Here is a 21,038-nt window from a genome sequence, read left to right on the forward strand (position 1 = left end):
CTAGTTTTATTGGGGGCCTGGCCAAGTGCTGCTTCGTTCCTGCGAACGCGGGTATACGCCCGAAGATGTTTAATTATTATTGAGGGGTCCTACCATTTCAAACACACCCCACTCAGCTCTACCGATAAATCTGATTACGTGGGTAGAGAGAGGATAAAAATTGATAACAATATATATTCAATTACCGGCGAAGCCCCCCAGAAGTTCGGTATATCACCCTATGAGAGGCCCAAGACCAACTTTGTGGGGGGGGGGGGGTGTGACGAAGTGCCGGTACGGCCCTGGACTTACGCCATGACGACAATATTATGATACTAGTGCACCAGAAGGAGGTGGCGGTAATTTGATTGGTATGTCATGAAGAGAGCTCCTCGTCTGGGAACTTTGTCTATCAATTATTAGTATATGAATACATCACTGCACAGTGCACATTCCATACATCACGGTATAGGCCTACGTGCCAACAAGCTTGATTATAACTTATTTTCATGAATGGTAACGCAGGTTATAAATAATGACTACACGATGCATAGGCTATTCTGGTGCGATGGACTCGTGGCTTCCTATAAGGGAGTAATGAATTGTCGAACACGTGCGCCAGACTGCCATTGGATCATAGTCGGTGAGTTCTCGGGGTACGCTTATAAGAAGTTAGCTACGTAGTAGAGCGGTAGGGTATAGGTAGGCCTATACCTCAGATTAAGGGTAAGGCGGTCCTATAGATTTAAACGTGAGGCGATGGCATTGACGCCTATAGTGAGATATCGTCTCTCAAATTGTAACACGGTAGTAGCGTCAGCCTTTGTTTTTGCAAGATTCGTATCTCCGGCCAAAATATAATGTGATTGAGGTAGCCTATTGCAACGGTATTTTGTGTGAACCAGGTTATCGATGCTTGCTTGCAATTTAGGTTTTTCGAAGTTTACAACATGCCACATCAGCCCTGCTAGAATTAATCGGATATAGTGATTGATGAAACTGTCCGTCATGAGATACCTTGAAAAGAATTGAACCGGTGGTCGAATCGCTTTCCAGGCCATGACATGTGATAATTGCAATATTCGACTGTATCGAATAGCGTATATGTAAGGCAGTGGCTACTCGTCCGGACCCGGACGAATAATTTTCTCAGGCTATTCGTCCGGCACCGTGTGACGTAGGCCCGTTACTATGGAGACTGTATGCGTTTTTGACAGGCTTCGGTTTTGTACATTATTTATTCGCCCTTCTGGTTACTGATTTCAATGGTTACTGTTACTGATTTGTATGCTCATAATTATAGCTCCGAGGGAAAGTTTACGCCATACTAATAATTGCAAATAGCTGTGTTGAAAGTACCAGAACTTGACGCCCACCTTTACCTTTACAAGAGATGTTTACCTACGCTTAATGTAGTGAGAACAAGTAGGATAGTGATTTGTAAGCTCATAATTGGAGCTCCGAGGGAATGTTTGCGCCATACGAAGAGCTCCAAAGTGCTATCGTTAAATAACCGGATGCAGTCAGAACACGAACGATTCGCTGAAATTCTTGCTGTCTCCACCTATTTCTGAACTCATGCAAGCGCCATTGACCTAACCAATTGTACGTGAACTTGCACAGCTAAGACGGAATTGTCACCTCTGCTGTACTACGAGTACTCATACTTGATGTTGCTGTGCAGTAATGATTGGAATACTAACTGAGAGAGACTGTGCGTCTTTATTTTCATACAACAGAAATACAGAACAAATGGACAGCAGCAATGATCATACAGAAAACATGTGCATGCACAGTATTTGATGTCGGATAGAAGAGATCGATACAGCCATGGAAGTCAAGTGGTCTGATAAAACCCGCATGAAACAAGTATGCCTACATTGTCTCTGCATCATCTGACTGTAACAAATCGTAGTTGAAAAGATGAAGAAAAATTAAATGATAGCAAATGAATGAATGAAGCAATGTCTGGGCGAAGTAGGGCAACAGTGTTAATAGGAGAAAAATACCAGTATTTGGTGTCGGATAGGAGAGATCGATACAGCCTTGGAAGTCAAGTGGTCTGATAAAAACCCCATGAAACGAGTATATGCCTACATTGTCTCTGCATCATCTGACTGTAACAAATCGTAGTTGAAAAGATGAAGAAAAATTAAATGATAGCAAATGAATGAATGAAGCAATGTCTGGGCAAAGTAGGGCAACAGTGTTAATACGACTATCAGAGGTAATCAGGTAGGTCAAGAGTGTTACTAGGACTATCAGAGGTAATTAGGTATGGCAAGAGTGTTATTACGGCGACAAGAGGTAATGAGGTATTTTTTTTTATAATCTGCAATACAGCAGTTCACGAGTGGTAATCCATTCAAAATGATAGGTCAGTCGACAGATCTCTTGGTTAGGTAACTATTAAATGGGCCCAAGTAGATATTTCCCTTCGATGAGGGTCCTGTATTAAGGGAGTGAACAACTTAAGCAGGTATGAAAAAGTCATCGAACACATACGACAAACTGTTCGAAAAATATTTGTGTACAACTTCAATGTTTATATGATCATTGGGTGTTAATCTGGTATGCATGCTGGCATTTCCGCACATTCCTTATTGCAGGTGACAGTAAATGCTGTGCATACAATTTGCTGCTTTCAAGATATTCAAGCATTGATAGCGTGTTTTCACTGGGAACATCAAACATGAAAACTAAGTAGCCTACTTTCAATGTCAAAGTTGCCGCTACATATTTTTCTAACAGAGGCATCTGTGATTTTTTGCAGCGGCCACAGAACCATTTGTTTTGTTTAGGGTAAGTGTTTAGTCCAGCACATAGAAGATGATCCCGGTTGAGACAGGAGTCGCAACGAATTGAATTGCTCTTTGTAAGTTGAAGGTCGCATACTCCACAGTACCAGTCTTTCTGACTATATTTACTTTGGAATGCCTTCATCACAGCAGCCCATCCATCATATGCGAAGTAATTCTTGATGTGGAGTATATTCACAGTCTCATCAAGGCAGCTGTTGGGGATGAGACGAGTGTCAGACGTGACAGACTTACTGCCCAATTTCTTTCCATACACTGCTTCATTAGTGTCAGATGGTGATACAAACCATGACAGCATCACTGTGAATAAGGCAGAAGTGAAATTTGCTGAAGTTCTGCATGAAATAAACTTACATCGGTCTCTGTCTTTAGGATGTATTTTTTTAAATGGAACTGGAGTGTCACATTTCTTCTTCTTCGGAAGGCCAACCACAGTTTGTTCCAAGCCTTTTGGGCGTCCTCTTTTTTTCAGTTTTGATGGCAGATGAATGTTGGAAAGATCTGAAACAGCAAGATCAGTTTTACTATAGTGTAGCAAGATAAAGTTTGGATTTATTTGACACCAACCCGTGAACTTGTCTGGTGTCATGGTGATTTTGCTACAGTCTACGGACACTGCTGGGGTGCTATTTTCTGCATCACAGACTTCGGACACTGCTATAGCGCAATCTGAAGGTAAACAAACATGCAAACATCATGAAATTGCAACATACATCTAAATCCAGTGAGTATAGTGACCTGGTCTGTGATTTAAGATAATTTCTTTATTGTAATCAAATTGCAACAAATATAGGAGTTTATTGATACTGATATTTTGTGAAAGCAGTCCTAATAACATGATGTCTGGTAGCTTAATTAACCTGAGATGTTGCTTGTGAATAGTGTATGTATGGTTGATTGATTGATTGAATGAATGACTGATAGGCCTACATTACTTGGTGATGTAGTGTTGTCTGCAACTAATAGACTAGAATAACATTTCAAGTAAAATGCTAACTAACCTGATGTCTCAACAATCACCACCGTCTTTTCCTTCGCAGAGGCATGAGATCCATCTTTGTTCGAATCAACACAACCTACCAGAAACGGAGAGGATACCGAAATAAATATCAAGTGTTAATGAGTGCACAATAGACGTACCTGCTGTAGTGTTATTAGTCCCAGGTACAGTGGCAGTACCTGCGGTAGTGTTACTGGTCCCAGGTACAGAGGCAGTACCTGCTGTAGTGTTATTGGTCCCAGGTACAGAGGCATGAGATCCATCTTTGTTAGAATCAACACAACCTACCAGAAATGGAGAGGATACAGAAATAAATATCAAGTGTTAACGAGTGCACAATAGACGTAGGCCTACCTGCTGTAGTGTTATAGGTCCCATGTACAGAGGCAGTACCTGCTGTAGTGTTATTGGTCCCAGGTACAGAGGCAGTACCTGCTGTAGTGTTATTGGTCCCAGGTACAGACTTTCGTTGGAGGTTTATTGATTCAGTTTCTGTTATAAAAGTCGGTGTTATGAATTATAATTTTTTCTAAATTATCTATTAACCTTGTGTTTCAGCTGGGTTGCTGGTAGACAGTGCTACTGCACGTCCACTGCCCCATTCCTGCACCAGTAGTTCCAACACTTCGATTTTGCTGTTGAATTCAGACATGGATGACTCGGATACGATCGAAGCTAATTTTTGGGCTATCAAATTGGCTTTTTTGAACTTTTGAAACTGTGACGTGATGGGCTTCGGCTTTGTGACATTAATCCCAAAGGCCCCAGCATGGAATTCAATTTCATGATCTGAGAGAACGTTATTGTTTATCCTGTAGTATTCGAGTGTCCACCGCACTGCACATAAATCTGGACAGAATAAGCTTCGAGAATATTGTCGACGAAAGCGGAAAATGTGATGACAAGGTAATTTCATCGACCTGCGAAAATGGCAATTGCAGTCATTCGCAGAAATTTGAAGGTCTTGATTTATCTGCGATTGATTTTCTTTTGCACCAATGTTGAGCTCATGAATAACCTTCTCAAGAGCATGCGGTGTGAGGATCTGACCGTACTGGTGCTGCACACTACCCACCTCAAATGGCATCGCAGGCACTTTCTGCAGAATCGAAATAGCTCGATGGGATTGCTCTGTGCGTAGAGACTCCAGGACAAGCAATAAATTTCGAAAAAATAGCTGCAGATTTGAGTACTTTGCAATGACGTCCTTCAATTTTTGATTGATGCACTCAACTCTATTGTTCGTTTGATTTTGAAAAGTCACACCACAATTTTTGTGGGCATACACCCACTCCTCTTTGATGTTATGCCAGTTTTTGTTGAAGTATGTCACAACATTTTCTGGTCCATTTTCAACCAGTTTTGCGTACAATTCCCCGTAACGTTGGTGAGACCTTGCGTAGGCCATTTCTTCAACAATACTCAAAATTTCAAGCCGCTGTGATGCAGTTACTCCCATTTTGTCGCATGTCAATTCTCTGCGGAATGTCCTCAAGACATGAAATAGGCATATCAGAATTTTTGCATCTGGGAATTCTGCCTTGAAGACTTGGCGCTCGGTTAAATCTTTGTCTGCCATGATTGTGACCGTTTCACTCCATCTACTATTATTTCTTTTGAAGATTTTTGCCATCTGGGCTATGGATGTTGCATCTTCCGACGCCAACACAAACACACCAACTACTACACTTTCTCCATTACCATCTTCGACAATCATCAGATAAAGTGGCATTCTCAAGTCGTTCAACTTGTATGTTGCATCAATGAACAATATTTCAGGATATTGCTGATATGTCAGTCGCATTTCCTTGTCTTGAAAAAAAATACCATTCAAGACATTTTCTTCTGATACCACTATTTCCACAATAGCTCCTAAACACAGTATCAGTATAAGTATCAAAATTGGGTACCGTCACATAATTGTTTTACCTGGAATTTCTTTCAGCTCCTTTACTGTCGCCTCTAGTTCTGATAATTCATTGGTACTTCTAGCAGTCGCGATGTTGTGCAGGTCTTTTAGAAGCACGACCCGACCTAACGAATTCTGTAAATGATTCTGTAGTAGCTTTTTATTTGCCTTCAGCCTCAGCAGTTCTTTGATCTCTTCTTTCTGCTGCGAGTCTAACTTACGCTGATGTGGCAAGTGATCGAAGGCGACCTGCAATAAATTCCAACAATATAACGGTGATTATGCATTAGTTGTCATTTATTGAATCATCAGATCAAAATGAAAAAATATAACGGTGATTATGCATTAGTTGTCATTTATTGATTCAATAGTGATAATCGCATATTACCTTGCTCAACCCGTGGTTATGCTGTTCATTAATACTCTTCACTATGAGATACTGCCCATCCTCTGATGTACTAAACCTGATATGAGCTTGGCACTCTTTACGGAAAGTGCTGCAATGAAATCGTGATACGTTACCCTGTATTTCAAGCGTAATGCACAGCATGTGTGGCAGTGCCGCTACTTGTAGTCCAGTAGCGAGCTAAAAAGGGGGCATTTCTTCGTTATTCTCCACACATCAGGAAGTGGTCTCCATGAAACCAATGCTTCCTATGAACATGTGAGAATTTATAAACGTTAAAATAAATTGATTTTCGCATTGGGGTGGGGGATATTAGGGTCGGGTGGGTTAGGATTGGGGTGGCGGGATTGTGGTTGCATGTGTGGGGTTAGGATTGGGGGGTCAGCACGCGTGGGTTAGGATTAGGGTGTCGTAAGATGAGGTTGCATGTGTGGGGTTGCGTATGCGTAAAATGGGGTTACAGTTGCATGTGTGGGGGTTGCGTATGCGGGGTGGCACGGTTGCACGTGTGGGGTTGCGTATGCGTAAAATGAGGTGGTGGGGTTACAGTTGCATGTGTGGGGTTTGCATGTGTTGGGTTGCGTATGCGGGGTTAGGATAGGGGTGGCAGGGTTGCGGTTGCATGTGTGGGGTTAGAAGGGTGTCGTAAGATGAGGTTGCATGTGTGGGGTTAGGATTAGGGTGTCGTAAGATGAGGTGGTGGGGTTGCAGTTGCATGTGTGGGGTGGGGTGGTGGGGGTGTGGTTGCAGTTGCGTGTGCGGGGTTGCGTATGCGTAAAATGAGGTGGTGGGGTTACAGTTGCATGTGTGGGGTTTGCATGTGTTGGGTTGCGTATGCGGGGTTAGGATAGGGGTGGCAGGGTTGCGGTTGCATGTGTGGGGTTAGAAGGGTGTCGTAGATGGGGTTAGGATTAGGGTGGGGGTGTGGTTGCAGTTGCGTGTGCGGGGTTAGGATAGCGGTTGCGGTTGCATGTGTGGGGTTAGGGATTGGGGTGTCAGCACGTGTGGGTTAGGATTAGGGTGTCGTAAGATGAGGTGGTGGGGTGTGCGGGGTTGCGTATGCGTAAAATGAGGTGGTGGGGTTACAGTTGCATGTGTGGGGTTTGCATGTGTTGGGTTGCGTATGCGGGGTTAGGATAGGGGTGGCAGGGTTGCGGTTGCATGTGTGGGGTTAGAAGGGTGTCGTAAGATGAGGTTGCATGTGTGGGGTTAGGATTAGGGTGGGGGTGTGGTTGCAGTTGCGTGGTTAGGATAGGGGTTGCGGTTGCATGTGTGGGGTTAGGGATTGGGGTGTCAGCACGTGTGGGTTAGGATTAGGGTGTCGTAAGATGAGGTGGTGGGGTGTCATAGGAATGGGTTGGGGTTTAGGCTGAGGCTAATTTAACCCTAATTTCACGATACCAAGACTACAAAATGCTCATGGGGAACATTGCTTCTTCATGTTCATGTGGTTGTGGACCCGGTGGAAATTCCGTATCATATCTACGGCCGCCGTGGATGCAGTGAAAAGATATCTGGCCATACTTGAGCGCATCATTGAAATTTCGCTGAGTGGTTCGCTTTCTTACTGCATCGAGCGTACGTGAATCTCTCTTGTAGAGCTGGACGTAATTTTCTTTCTGGTATTTCTCCAAAGCACTTTTTAAGTCTTCATAAGAGGCGAACCTACTCTCGGAATCCATGCCGCAGTTACGGCCCACAGTTCCGGAAATCGCCGGCACCCATTCTACAGTTGCGGCATGCTTACACCGGACGAATAGCCTGAGGAACTTTATTCGTCCGGGTCCGGACGAGTAGACACTTCCTATATGTAAACGTTGTAGGGTAGAATTCCATATAGTCGAGGATATTATTTGTAACAAGGCGATCTGACTTGGAAAAGTCAAAATTGTTTTTGTTCTATTAAAAGGAAGTAAAATCGAGATAAAATACATTAAAGACGCGAGTTGCGTCATAACTTTCAGGCGATGTGTGTATTTGTATCGAATGCAAATTTATGTGGGCTGCATGGCAAAACATCTGAAAATCCATGTCTGTTAAAATTGTGGAGTTGTTATGCGAATTTGTTACGCGATTTTTCTGCTGTGGATGTGAGAACTCGTTACGATTTGTCTGTGACCTAAGAAATCGGTGCACAACAAAGCTGTGTCTGGTTTATGTCTTACACTCGCCAGTTCGTAATATTTTGACATACTGCATTGTATACCAAAGGTTGCCGATTGCAGACCTCTGTACTATACCTACAGTCGCACACGTCAGAAGCCACGTATTGGCCCGGGAATGTCTGTCTATTGATAGGCAGTGCCCTGAGTGCATCCACGGAATCGCACATGTGTTAGTCAATAATAAACCAACGTTTATTTATTAGCTGTAGAATTATTCGTAAGCAGAGCTTTTAATGTAAAGTAACGAAATTTCTTTGATCCCGGCTAGATGTCAGAATATCCGTGCACCGCCTGTACTTTGGAAACCACGAATAGTCCTTGCATTCAATGGGATGAATGTGGCAAATGGACACACGCTGCATGTCTCAACATCTGCCACAAAACATTTTCGAATAAACAGTGGAGCGATCTATATTTTTATTGCCGTCCTTGCAGCTTTAATAACAACGACTATGATGCCAAAAAGGCGTTAAATCGCATACAAAAACTGTCACTTGAAGGCATGTGTATTCGACAGTTGGCCTCACGTGAGGAAAAATTGTTGCAAGTCCACGATGTTTCTCTCGTTCCTCCGTTCTCATCTTCTGAAAATTTGGTTGGCACCGAAGATCGCACATCCGTGAATATCTTATCCAAGCTTTGTTCGGCTGTTCTGAACGATTATTCTCCGAGAGCGGCAAAGCCAGATGGAAATTGTTTCTACCGCGCGCTCTCTCTAGGGCTATATGGAAATGAAGATAACCATTTGCTTCTTCGACTTGCGACGACACTGGAGATGTTGAAATATAAAAAAAACTATGATGTTGACGAAAAACGTCATTATCTCGAAGTATTGGATGATTGGAGGTTTGTCACACCCTCATACGCAAAAGTACTTGAGTCGGCCTACGGGATTAGCAGATATTCCGGAATTACCCACATGTATACCGCAAGCGCTGCAATAAATGCTCCAATATTCTCTTACATGCCCAGTCAGGGAATCCATGATGTTCAAAGTGTGGCTTACACAAGGAAAGTTGTCGGTAGAGGAGTGAGCAAGGCGCGCGCTCGCGTTGAAATTTTATGGACTTCAACCCACGAAAGTGAGCATGATAAATCGGTGGTCTTCAATCACTTTAATTTGCTTCAACGCAAGCCGAAAGCTACCAATTCTGTGAAGGAAGATATAGAGCATATTGACAGCTATGTGGACACGGGGAAGGTCGCGATGCCAACAAGCGAAACAACGGAAGTAGAGGAATGCACTCCAGATAGACTTAGCGATGAGAAAGTCAAAATAATAGAACATGACAGTCCAAATGACGTTGAAAGTTTGACACATGATGAAAATGATTCGATTGACAAAGAAAAAGAGCAAAAGCCTATGGAATTCCAGGAACATAAATCCAGTCCAGATAGGCTTTGCAATAAAAAGACGACAATAATAGAACATGACAGTCCAAATGACGTTGAAAGTTTGGTAAATGATGATGAAAATGATTCGAATGATGAAGAAAAAGAGCAAACGCGCATGAAATTACAAGCAGAGGAATCCAGTTCAGATGGTCTTTGCAATGAAAAAGTGAAGGTCATAGAACATGGCAGTCCACTTCCGCATGGTTCATTTCTTCCACAGCGGAAGGTTTTCGAGGAGCTGTCACGGAAACGGAGCGATAAACCTCTGACAGAAGTTCCGCGAGGACCGAAAGAAAATGTATATTTTGTTGGGAAAGAGGATACCAATAACAGTAGGAAGGAAAACGGCCTACAATATACCTTCACCGATGATTGTGGAGCTTGGTGCGGGCATCATAGATACAGTATATATTACATGAAAAGCGTCAACAGCGGCCATTTAAAAATCGCATACAAACTCGATGGCAAATTTTGTAAGCGAATTAGGAGAGGGGAGTCGTTCATTCGTGTTGAGGTGCCTGAATTTAACGATGCATCTAAGTATATCGTTTGCGAGATGTGTGTGTACCATTGTAAAAGCAAAGTTAATCGCACATATCAGAGGAAGATTACATGGTTGAAATCGGACTCTAGCAACATCGTATTGTATGAATACAGGGGTATCTTTGCTGAACATGCCCCACACGGCAATGCGACATCTGCTTCTGCCGGAATGTATGTCAAGAGCTCAACACCACTGCTATCAGAAATAAAGCGACTGACAAAATTTATTGCTCCGAAAAAAGCATACACCATGCTAATGACAGATCCCGATCTTAAAACTCAACTGCCACGTAATCAGCAACAGATACGAGACCAGAAGAGAATACAAAAGGCGAAAGAATTTCCTATCAAAAATGCCAGAACATGCAGTCAGGTATCCGACGACTATCAGCAAGTCCTAAGCATGATAAGTAACCATCCTTATGTACAATCATGCGCTATAGACAAAGATGAACCATTCTGCGCTACTCTTTACATACCGGAACAAATTTCAGATGTTAAAAGATTTTGTTTTACAGGGGATACTCCGTTATCTGTTGATAAAACCTATAATCTTGGGAAAATATACGCCACTGTCATGGTGTTTAAAAATTTGAGCATAATAAAAAGAGATACGGCCGGTAATTCTCCCGTATTTCTGGGTCCGATATTCCTACACACGAAATCATGCCGGTCGTCGTCAGCTGCAAAAAGCATTTCCACCTGCAGATAATCTAACAATCGGAACCGACGACGAGAGGGCAATGTATAGTGGATTATTAGATGGTCTGCCCGGGGCTACTCACATTTTATGTTACAATCACATAAAAAAAAATATTGCTGATCAATTGATCAAGGTCGGGGCAAATGACAACACTCGGAGATTCATAATTGATGAGATTTTGCAATTGATGAAGTCGCCTACCCTTGCATACTACTCGTCAGCAGAAGACGCATTAAAAGTATACTGCAAGGAAAACTGTCCACAGATACTGTCGTACTTGGATACTACATTTCTCGCGAAGGCTCGTGAGAAGGTTTGGGGGCCGAATAAAATATTAAATCGGCATTCGTACTCTGAAGGACTGTATACGAACAATAATTGCGAAACAGTGAATTTCATGATAAAGGTACAGACGCAATGGCAAAAATGTAAACTGACAAAATTGGTTGATCTGCTTCATGAAATGGTCACGACAATGTATTTGGATGTACAAAGAGCATTTTATAATCACGGGATTTACCGACTGAAGGGGAAATTTCGAAAATATGAATTCCATTTATATGAATGGGACAAAAAATCGGACAAGGAAAAAGAATTGGTATTTGCAAGGTTTCTTGGGGAAGCAATTTTGCCTGCTGATACTAACTTGCAAGTTTCTGCCGACGGAAAGCTACGCATCACGGTTCCAAATAAAAATGCTGGATCGAAACCAGGCCGCAGCCGGCGAAAAAGAAAGAAAATGGCAATTTTTAGTTAAATAGATATTGATTGCAATTTCGTTCCGGGGTTACGTTATTTTCGTTCATGAAACTTACTTATTTTATGAGAAAAAACAGTATCGTAAATATCTGGGTCTAGAGGCGGATGTGGGTACACAGACACACAGGAGTAGTTGGGATTATCAAATTTAAATGCAGGTTTGAAAGCAGTCTAGATATGATACTAGATACTTGTGATATCTGTTCGAACATGATGGCCAGGTGTTATATGAGTGATCATTGTTGAGTGAGTGAATCTTGGTCTATTATACTTCATCATCGCACAAATCCTCTTGTTGCCTTGCTATAAGTAGGGCCGTATACAACTGCCGCATCGCATCCCAAACTCCCCCAAAACGTTATGTTTTGAAGTGCTTTTTCGTTCCTGCCAATGGGTATAAACCCGGAGATGTTTAATTAATTATTATACGAGGGGTCCTTATACCTTTTCAAACACACTCACTCAGCTCTACCGGTCGGTAGCCTAAATCAGATTACGTGAGTAGAGAGAGGAAAAAAATTGATAGCAATCTATATGCAATTCGCGATCATATATTGACCGACTCAATCATGAAATATATAAATTTCTCTTGCTTCGCGCGTTTACGCAAGAAGAGCTGATTCACTAAATGTGTGATAGACTACTAGACTATTTCGCGCATCCCAGATATAGTATAGACGTGATACAGCTGTTACAGGGTGATACAGCTGATACAGCCTTATATCCACAGGGTGATACAGCTGATACAGCTTTATATCCACAGGGTGATACAGCTGATACAGCTGATACAGATGATACAGCTGATACAGCTTTATATCCACAGGGTGATACAGCTGATACAGCTGATACAGCTTTATATCCACAGGGTGATACAGCTGATACAGCTGATACAGCTGATACAGCTGATACAGCTGATACAGCTGATACAGCTTTATATCCACAGGGGGATACAGCTGATACAGCTGATACAGCTGATACAGCATTATATCCACAGGGCCGGAATATTGAGTAGTGGACTTGTCTCTTGTTCTTTGCAGGACAGGTACAACCCTTCTCCGCGTTGTTTCAGACATTCTTCAACTAAATTCCGGTCCTCCATCAAATTAGACAACCCAGTATTTTACAAATGAGCCGAAATTGTCCGGAGGCACTGGCATTGCACATTATATTCCTACTTAATAGATCTTTCACCAACGTTAACAAAATAAAAGCAACCTGGAAAGGCATGCAATTGTCTCATTCATATAGCCTGACTAGCTGTAGCAGTGGGCCTATAGAGATAACAACACATGTACCAGAAGGTCGCACTGGCATATGTAGTTCAATACGATTGCCAAAAAGATATATTACCATGATATTTATCACCTATAGACGGTCTTTTTCAACTGTAAACCCCACTAAAGGTACAATCATCACCTCAGAGCACTAAGAGCTAGGTAAAAAGTCTGGGGAATCCCCAATAATTAGGAGAATTGGCCCGTGATCTTTGGGGGCTTTGAGGAAAAGGAAGATCACGATGAAGATGACCAAAACTGCTCATAAAATTGTTTTTGTGTACTAAATCATCATTTGGATCACAATGGCCTAAGTTTCCGGACAATTTTTCAAATCTGAACAACCCTAATGTGCATATGCCGCTGGACAAGGAAGTGCAGATATAGCCTTTACAGCTTTCTAAGTCATGCACCACCCCTCCATGCTATCCCAGTAATGCATGAGCGCCAAGTAGGGAAGCCATGGATACCAGTGTTACTAATCAGGTCTTTGGTCTGACCCGGCCGGGAATCGAACCCACGACCTACCGATCAAGAAGCCGGGCGCTTAACCATTACGCTATCTTGATCGGATATATCTGCCTTAAGCAGGGCCGTAACACCACTTCGTCAGCACCCCCCCCAAAAAAAAAACGTTGGTCTTGCGCCCCCCATATGATGATAAACCGAACAAAAAATTTCTATAATTCATGATTGAATCGGTCAATATGATCCGGCATTGCATACGTATTGCTATCAATTTTTATCCTCTCTCTGCTCACGTAATCAGATTTACCGGTAGAGCTGATTGAGGTGTGTTTGAAAAGGTAGGCCCCTCAATAATAATTAAACATCTTCAGGCGTATGCCTGTTGGCAGGAACGAAACAGCACTTCGTCAGGCCCCCACAAAACTTGAGTCTTGGGCTCCCATAGGGTGATAAACCTACCCACAATCGCGTTGTTCGCTTTTGCCACGTAATCAGTCGTACTGTATAGTATAGAATAGCGAGCCAGCGCGAAGCGCGAAAATGTTCGATTATAATTCATGATAAAAGCGGTCAATAAGATCGGGAATTGCATATATATTGCTATCAATTACTTGTCCTGTCTGCTCATGTAATCAGATTTACCGGTTGAGATGAGTGAGGTGTTATGGACACAGTAGGGCCCGTTGGTATGACTCCGTAACATGATGTTATTTCGTGACCTGTCTGCGATATCAAAAATATAGAATCGCCCAAACGTAGGCTACTAAACTAAAAGACGAACACCATTTCAAATTGGTATTTCTTCACTGGCATATAATTCTTCCCTGCTGGATGGTATTTGTCTTGTGAGGTTCAGATTGCCAAGACAGGAACATTCGTCGCCAGTCATTTAGGTGCCTAATTAAACCTATATGTAATTTGTATATATAACGAAGTTCTCGGTCAGCATAAGAGCAGTCCTTTTCGGCCAAGGTTTTCTCGCTGTCGATCGTTCAGGCACACTTCTTGGAGTCGTATGTTACATGCCCTAAAACTCTATATGTCTTGGTGCATCGTGGCCCGGTAATGGCCAACGTCGATATGCCCATTTCTATAAATCTTGCGTATTTTTTCTTGGGGGAAGAGTACCCCACAATGAAGATACTTAGCAGCTTGAAATCGCGCAGAGCGCAACAATTTTTTGAAAAAGTTGCATAAATTTTCATAAAATACTCTATAATTTATGCTAATTCACGAAATAATTTTGGACCCCTTCGAGCTCGGGCCCACCATGATTGGGGGGTTTGGGGTGCGGCAGTTAGGGCGCTGGCCTCGAGTGTATTCACCTCTTATTGTTCTATTGTCACAGATGACAGCAATATGAATAACTTTAAAGATTTAAATATGCACAATTTATGCAACAACAAAGAATGGCATACCTGTGACACTGCATTGAACATTGTTTTGTAGTTCTTGGCGCGTGCGTTGCGACTTGCGGCAATGCTTCAGGGTGATCACTATTTCCCGATTCGAGTAGTGTAATGGCGATACGTCCGGCTTCTTGATGGGTAGGCCGCGGGTTCGATCCCCGGTCGGGTCAGACGAAGACTCGAAAACTGGTATCCGCGGCTAGCAATCACGGATAGCATGAAGGAGAAAAAACGGGGGTGCAGACTAGATGACCTTGCTATAAAGGCCGTATCGCATCTCCGTCGTCAAAGCATCTCGATGGTGCAGGCGAAAAAGAATACCATATATCTCTCTCACACACGCAAAATGTCGATCCCACAAAGAAAACATACTTGGCCTATCCTTGCGCTACTTATGATACTTCTACTTGACAAGCTGGAAATATCCACCTGTGGTGTCTTTTCTCGTTCAACGAACGGAGTCGAGTCGAATTTGAGGGTTACTTGTCGAGCAAGAGGGTCTTTGTTTCGGCGAACAGTATAACGAATAGCCTCAAAGGGCCGCGCTGGTCCGCAAGCACTTCACTATTTGGTCTACGTTCGCTCGTAAGAGAGATCTCGGTTAGGCTACATAGCTATTAGCGTGCTTCAGTGGTCGAAGACGAGCGCTTGATTGTTTAAGGTTACGTTCAGGTTCACACTAGTCTAGGACAGTGCTTCCCAACCTTTTTCAGTTCGCGACCAACTTTTCATCCAAATTTCGTTGCTTGACCCTCGAGGCCCCTCTTTCACGATTAGCGTTTTAACCACTGCACGTGGGTCCGTTATGTTGTCCGTGTGTTGTAGTTTTCTGGTCGCGGCTAGCGTGAACATTTTCCGGAATTCATGATTGAATTCGATGGATGATATTGGCAATTGCATATATTACTATAATTTTTTGTCCTCTCTCAGCCCAAGGGATTCACCGGTAGAGCTTAGGGACGAGGTGGTGTCTTTGAAAATTTCGGGCACATAATTAAATATTTATAATTACATATTCGGGCTGGCCCATTTTAAAGTAATTACTTGTCGCAAATTTCATGAATTTCGGTGTGTTGTGGCGTGGGAATGGCTGACACCGTAGGCCTATTTCTATAAATTATGAGTATTTTTCGTTAGGGGGGGGGGGTGGTATACCCATATTCAAATAAAGACTGACGACGTTAAATCGCGCCTAGCACGAAGAAAATTAAAAAAAAAGTTGAATAACTCTCCAAATAAATACACAAATAAATACACCATAATTTATGTTGATTCATGAGATCATTTTGATATATCCCTTCAGTTTAGGGTGCGGTATATGTAACATATGATTGTACAAACGAGAAGGGTTTATCTAGGCTTCTCCTCGCCATCCGATCTGTTGTTGTTATTTGTTGTATTCATGGTGTTTATCGACTACATGGTCACTTACACCAGACCGATATCCCGTGACTGTCGACTTGTAGCACGGCCCCCTTCTATACTTTTTGTAAGACACCGCTCAAACGGATGAGATGCCGAGTATGGGCCTTGATAAACCTCCAACACTTAGGTGGGAATTATGGAGACGACCTCGGTAGGACTCGATCCACAACCATTGGTGATGCAGCTGTGGAGTGTGGATTATATCACTACGCTATCTCGCCACTGCCATCCGACCTGCGTAAGCGGTGTTTCAAAGAAGCTTGGAAGTGGGCCGTGCTCCCAGTCGGCAGATGCGGAATCAATAAAGAATATCTGTCTGGTGTAAATGAGGATTGTAGTCGGAGAACATCATGAAGCAGGTATCCAATCAGCAAGTTGTCTTCTATATCGAACACAAATTGGTTGTGAGTAGATTGCGTTGCGGCAATTGTTTGCTGATTATGTCCGACAAATCAGTCTGGAGTGCTGCATTTCTTTATCAACGTTCGCAAAGCGTTCGGAGGAAATAATAAAGTCTCAGGCATGCACTATTGCACAATAACGCACTGTCTGATTTCACTCTCCAATAAAAATGTCTGTCACGAAAACCTGGCTCACATAATGATTGTGAGCACAGGGACGTGGCCTGAGGCGATTATGGCGCAATATAGTTTAGACGCGATTGTGTATTTTCTCGTCTAATCTTGAGAAGATAAATGTTTGGAACATTTGGCAAATGCAATAAGAAGCGTTAACATTTAGAAATTCTTCGCAACCCACCTGAAATATAGCTTTGCGACCCACCGACTGGGAAGCACTGGTCTAGGACAGTGGTTCTTAACCTTACTAACCCGAGAAACACCTACGCTAATCTTCAAGCCATCGCGGAGCCCCAAACCTTCGTTGAGTCATAAAAACAAAAATCTAGCATATACACATCTAATATATTACTATGGATTACTGGTGCACGACCGAACTGTATATCAACAGAGTGTTACATGTACAAAACATTAAAACCTACCCTGCGCACGCCTCTTCAAATGACATACCACCGCAACAGTCACATTGGTGTTGTGGTACATCGAGTGCATATAGTGGCGAAGGCAGGAAATCCAGAGGTCCGAAATCGAGACCCCGTCCTTCTGAAATGCCTACAATCTCTGTAAGCCTACAACGCTGTTGCGTTTCAATCGACAGATTTGTACAACCACCAATCTAGTAATGGCGGTCACCTATAACCAGAGGTGGTCAAAGTAGTCAAGAAAGCTACTCAAGTAGAAGTAGAAATAGCCAGGAAAAAATCTACTCAAGTACGAGTAGAAGTACTTCTTGAATAAGCCACCTAAAACTACTTGAAGTAGAAGTATAATTGACTGATTTTAAATCTACTCAAGTAAGTAAGTAGTTTTGAAAACAGTCTCAATTCGTTCGCATTGACTGTCAAAAGCTGCGAATTGAGTTTTGCGGAAGGTGCAGAGCTTGATTCGTATTGATGCATCAACGAGGTATCAATTTTCGACAGAATAAGCATTTCTTCGCATCATGGGATGCAAATTATAGTATTGATATGAAAATGCGATACTAATCCTCTGTTTACTCCAACAGCGCGTTTTAGAAAATATCATGGTATGGCGACCTTCCCCATATTATAAGGCCCGTAGTTTAGTCGAAGAGCAATACGGGAAAGCTGTATAGGATACGGTGTAAACACTTTGCGCGAGTAGTACACGTTGATAAAAAAATTATGATTGATCGTAAAAGTTATATTTAGTGTAGCTTTATTTTCGGAAAATACAGGCATTTCCACACTTGCTTTTATGCTTCAACATGTATGTTCTGCAGACAAAAGAACTGAAAGTAATTAGAACTCGAAGTATGATACTCGCAATTAAAAGTGAAGTACAAATACCACTTCTAAAAAGCGGAAACTATATTTCATGTCTTTTGTCCATAAAGCTTCAGAGGTGATATGCTAAAACACGTGTAACGTTTAAAAAGCTGGATTTTCCAGATTAGCAAGACACGTAATGGGCTTCTAGATCACGATATGATAGGTTATTGCTAGATTGCGAAACGGTAGTTTCGAACGCTATGGTGGATCATATTTACTTTGATGAAATATTTGATATGGGTGACAATGCGGTGTGAACGGAACCAAGCAATCTGGTACCTAAATTATATTCACTGATACTTTTGTAAAAACATATTTGTCACACCATAACTATTGTGCGCGAAGCGCAACAAAATTTTTGGGCCTTACTTGACTTTTATGAATATTAAATGTTGGTACGCCGTGAAAACAGCCCCGAAATTCCTCAGACCATCTTTCGTATTGGGGGATTAAACTACTTCTACTTGACAAACTGAAAATAGCGAAAAGTAAGTAAGTAGATCACAAAATATTACGGAGTAGAAGTAGAAGTAGAGAAAATCAGATCTACTTGAGTAAGTACCAGAAGTAGAGGAAAACTACTTGAGTACTTACAAAAAGTAGAAGTACTTCGTTACTGACCACCTCTGCCTATAACTATTTCTTAAAATAGTTTTGGTAGTGGTTTCGTCTGCGGATTTGAATAAGTGAGTAAACTAGTTATAGCCAGGACTTTGGAATAGGCATAAATTTTTAATTGCTTTGTCTCCAGCTGCAGAGCTTATTCATACTACTGCTCTGGCTCCATCAAATACCGGAGTGAAAACTATCAAATGGGTCAGCCATATACAGAGGCCTATCATTAGTTGCAGCTATGAACATTGAACATGTGACTTGTCTGCTGCCAAATCTCCAGGAACGTGGTTGGTTAGAAAATGTGGGTAAAAACTAAAGAGGCAACAATTCATAATTTTGTGAAGGGTTGCTTTTACATTATGTGAATTCAAGCCCAAGTAGTAGAATAGCATATTATGAAATACATCGAAGCGTATAGGCTATTTTTATATAATTAGTTTCAGCTCCTGCTCTGCTCGATTTAAATTCCACGTAAAGCACCGACTCCAGCTCCGGTGAAAATGCACAGCTCCGGCACCTGCTCCAAAGTCTTGGTTCTATCGTACATATCTAACCCCACGCATATTATTGTAAAGTAGACCAACTGGAAAGCACGTGTCGTAGTTTGGCGTGTACGTCGATACCAGTGACCTGTTGTGTCTTGTGTGGTGTTCTTGCAGACATTTCTAGCTGGGAGTATTCAATAATAACAGTGGTGTAGCCAGGGATTGGATGTTGGGGGTCGGCACCTCACTATTTCCTACTCGCCCCTGTCCTTTAAAAATGCCAATTCTCTCTCCAATATTCCGTCAGTGTCACCATAGTGTCCTATATGGTGTCAAGTGTCGACACAGGCAAATCTCACGCCTCAGTGAAATTGTATCACGTCACAATTTCCATTTGGCTACAGGCAATTTGACGGTCATTTTTGACCGACTTGCCAAGCATTAAATTTGGTGAAACGGGTATCAATCGAAAGCTGACTCTGCACTGATTACGAAAATATAAATTTTATTCCGCTCGTGGCCCTGGAACTCCCACAATCAGCCTCAAATTCTTCATTGTTATGGAGATTGGCATTGGGACGCAACAATGCTATCTGGCGAAACGAGAAAGTTGCTCAGGACGCAACAATGCTGTCTAGCGAAACGAGAGAGTAGCTCAAGAGAAAAAGAGCCAGACGGCATTGTTGCGTCCCAATGCCAATCTCCATAATAATGAAAAATTCGACGCTGATTGTGGGAGTTCCAGGGCCACGAGCGGAATAAAATTTATATTTTCGTAATCAGTGCAGAGTCGGCTTTCGATTGATTGATATCCGTTTTACCAAATTTAATGCTCGGCAAGCCGGTCAAAAATGACCGTCAAATTGCCTGTAGCCAAATGGAAATTGTGACGTGATACAATTTCACTGAGGCGTGAGATTTGCCTGTGTCGACACCATATAGGACACTATGGTGTCACTCATTTCCAATTCAGTAATTCATATTATCAGGTATTAATTGGCTGTGGATTTTAAATGTCGTTAGTTCTAGTTCTAGTTGCGGGTTTTCGAAAGTGAATAGTTCCAGCTCTAATTGCGCATTTTGAAAATCCAGTCTGTCGAATGAAGAATACGTTGATACTTTCCAAGATGCGTCTGCACGTCTGAGCCGGTAGCTGAAAGTTAACACAAGTCACACTGCTCTGCAATAAATATTCATTATAATGTTTTCGTTACGTGTTAAATAATACTCTAATGTAGGCTTACCATATTTTAGAAATCTAAAAAGAGGACACTTTTTCAGAAATTTGAGACTTGCAAAACCGGAGAAGAATTCTCGAAAATCTGCGAATTTTTCCCATTTTGTGATCGGTTGACTAAAAAAAAGGTCAAGTTTCCGCTGAGAGCTCAAAATACTGTTTTCCTCTCCACATTGCTATGGTGGTTGACTAAAAAAAAAGGTCAACTTTTCGCTCACAGCTCAAATCACCGTTTTTCACTCCGAAATACCCGCCGGAGCGTCATTTCTGTGCTAATTTACGGCATATCACTCGCATTTTGCTCTAAATGTGACCTAAATTTTCAAAAAGGAAGACAAAATCTCAAAAAAGAGGACGAAAGGGCGTCCTCCGAGGACACTTTCAAAAAAGTCAAAAAAGAGGACAAATCCTCTTCAAAGAGAACGTATGGTAACCCTACTCTAATGGTTTTGTTCTTTTAACAGACTGTTGATGCACAGTTTCTTTTTTGCACCAGTAATCTACAACAATGAATTAGGTCTATCTATTGCGGTAGTTTTTTGATTTGTGAGTCAGCTGAAAATTTGGAGTTCCGCGA

General features: G+C 42.1%; 2 protein-coding genes across 8 annotated transcripts in view; one reads left to right on the forward strand and one right to left on the reverse strand.

Moving 5' to 3' along the window:
• Positions 1-21,038, forward strand: part of LOC145442200 (uncharacterized) — a 203,633-nt gene that overhangs the window by 142,514 nt on the left and 40,081 nt on the right. The gene's annotated exons all lie outside the window — the stretch shown is intronic.
• On the reverse strand, positions 1,683-7,919 carry LOC145442452 (zinc finger SWIM domain-containing protein 3-like). 7 transcript variants are annotated; one of them, XM_080320361.1, is made up of 9 exons: positions 6,096-7,919; positions 5,728-5,956; positions 4,345-5,670; positions 4,153-4,290; positions 4,017-4,061; positions 3,939-3,977; positions 3,800-3,874; positions 3,366-3,467; positions 1,683-3,299 (listed from the first exon to the last, which is right to left on the reverse strand). In XM_080320361.1, the coding sequence occupies exons 1-9, from the start codon at positions 6,255-6,257 to the stop codon at positions 2,533-2,535; spliced, it is 2,883 nt and encodes a 960-aa protein (XP_080176487.1). In that variant the 5' UTR covers positions 6,258-7,919; the 3' UTR covers positions 1,683-2,532. The 7 variants fall into 7 exon arrangements, with proteins under 7 accessions (XP_080176487.1, XP_080176485.1, XP_080176486.1 ...); XM_080320359.1 differs by having other exon boundaries at positions 4,017-4,082; XM_080320360.1 differs by having other exon boundaries at positions 1,683-3,098; positions 3,153-3,299; positions 3,939-4,082; positions 6,096-7,917.

This window comes from Botryllus schlosseri, chromosome 7 (genome assembly GCF_051294905.1).
Source record: "Botryllus schlosseri isolate E-star chromosome 7, Bs_hap1, whole genome shotgun sequence".
Classification (NCBI taxonomy): Eukaryota; Metazoa; Chordata; class Ascidiacea; order Stolidobranchia; family Styelidae; genus Botryllus; species Botryllus schlosseri.

Excerpts from the sequence above, each read along its gene's own strand:
- LOC145442452 (XM_080320357.1), bottom strand. The coding sequence starts at position 6,257 with ATGCTGTGCATTACGCTTGAAATACAGGGTAACGTATCACGATTTCAT. Across the intron at positions 5,671-5,727 it reads GGAGCTGAAAGAAATTCCAG|GAGCTATTGTGGAAATAGTG; the intron begins GTAAAACAATTA and ends TACTGTGTTTAG. Across the intron at positions 3,300-3,365 it reads GACACCAGACAAGTTCACGG|ATCTTTCCAACATTCATCTG; the intron begins GTTGGTGTCAAA and ends TTGCTGTTTCAG.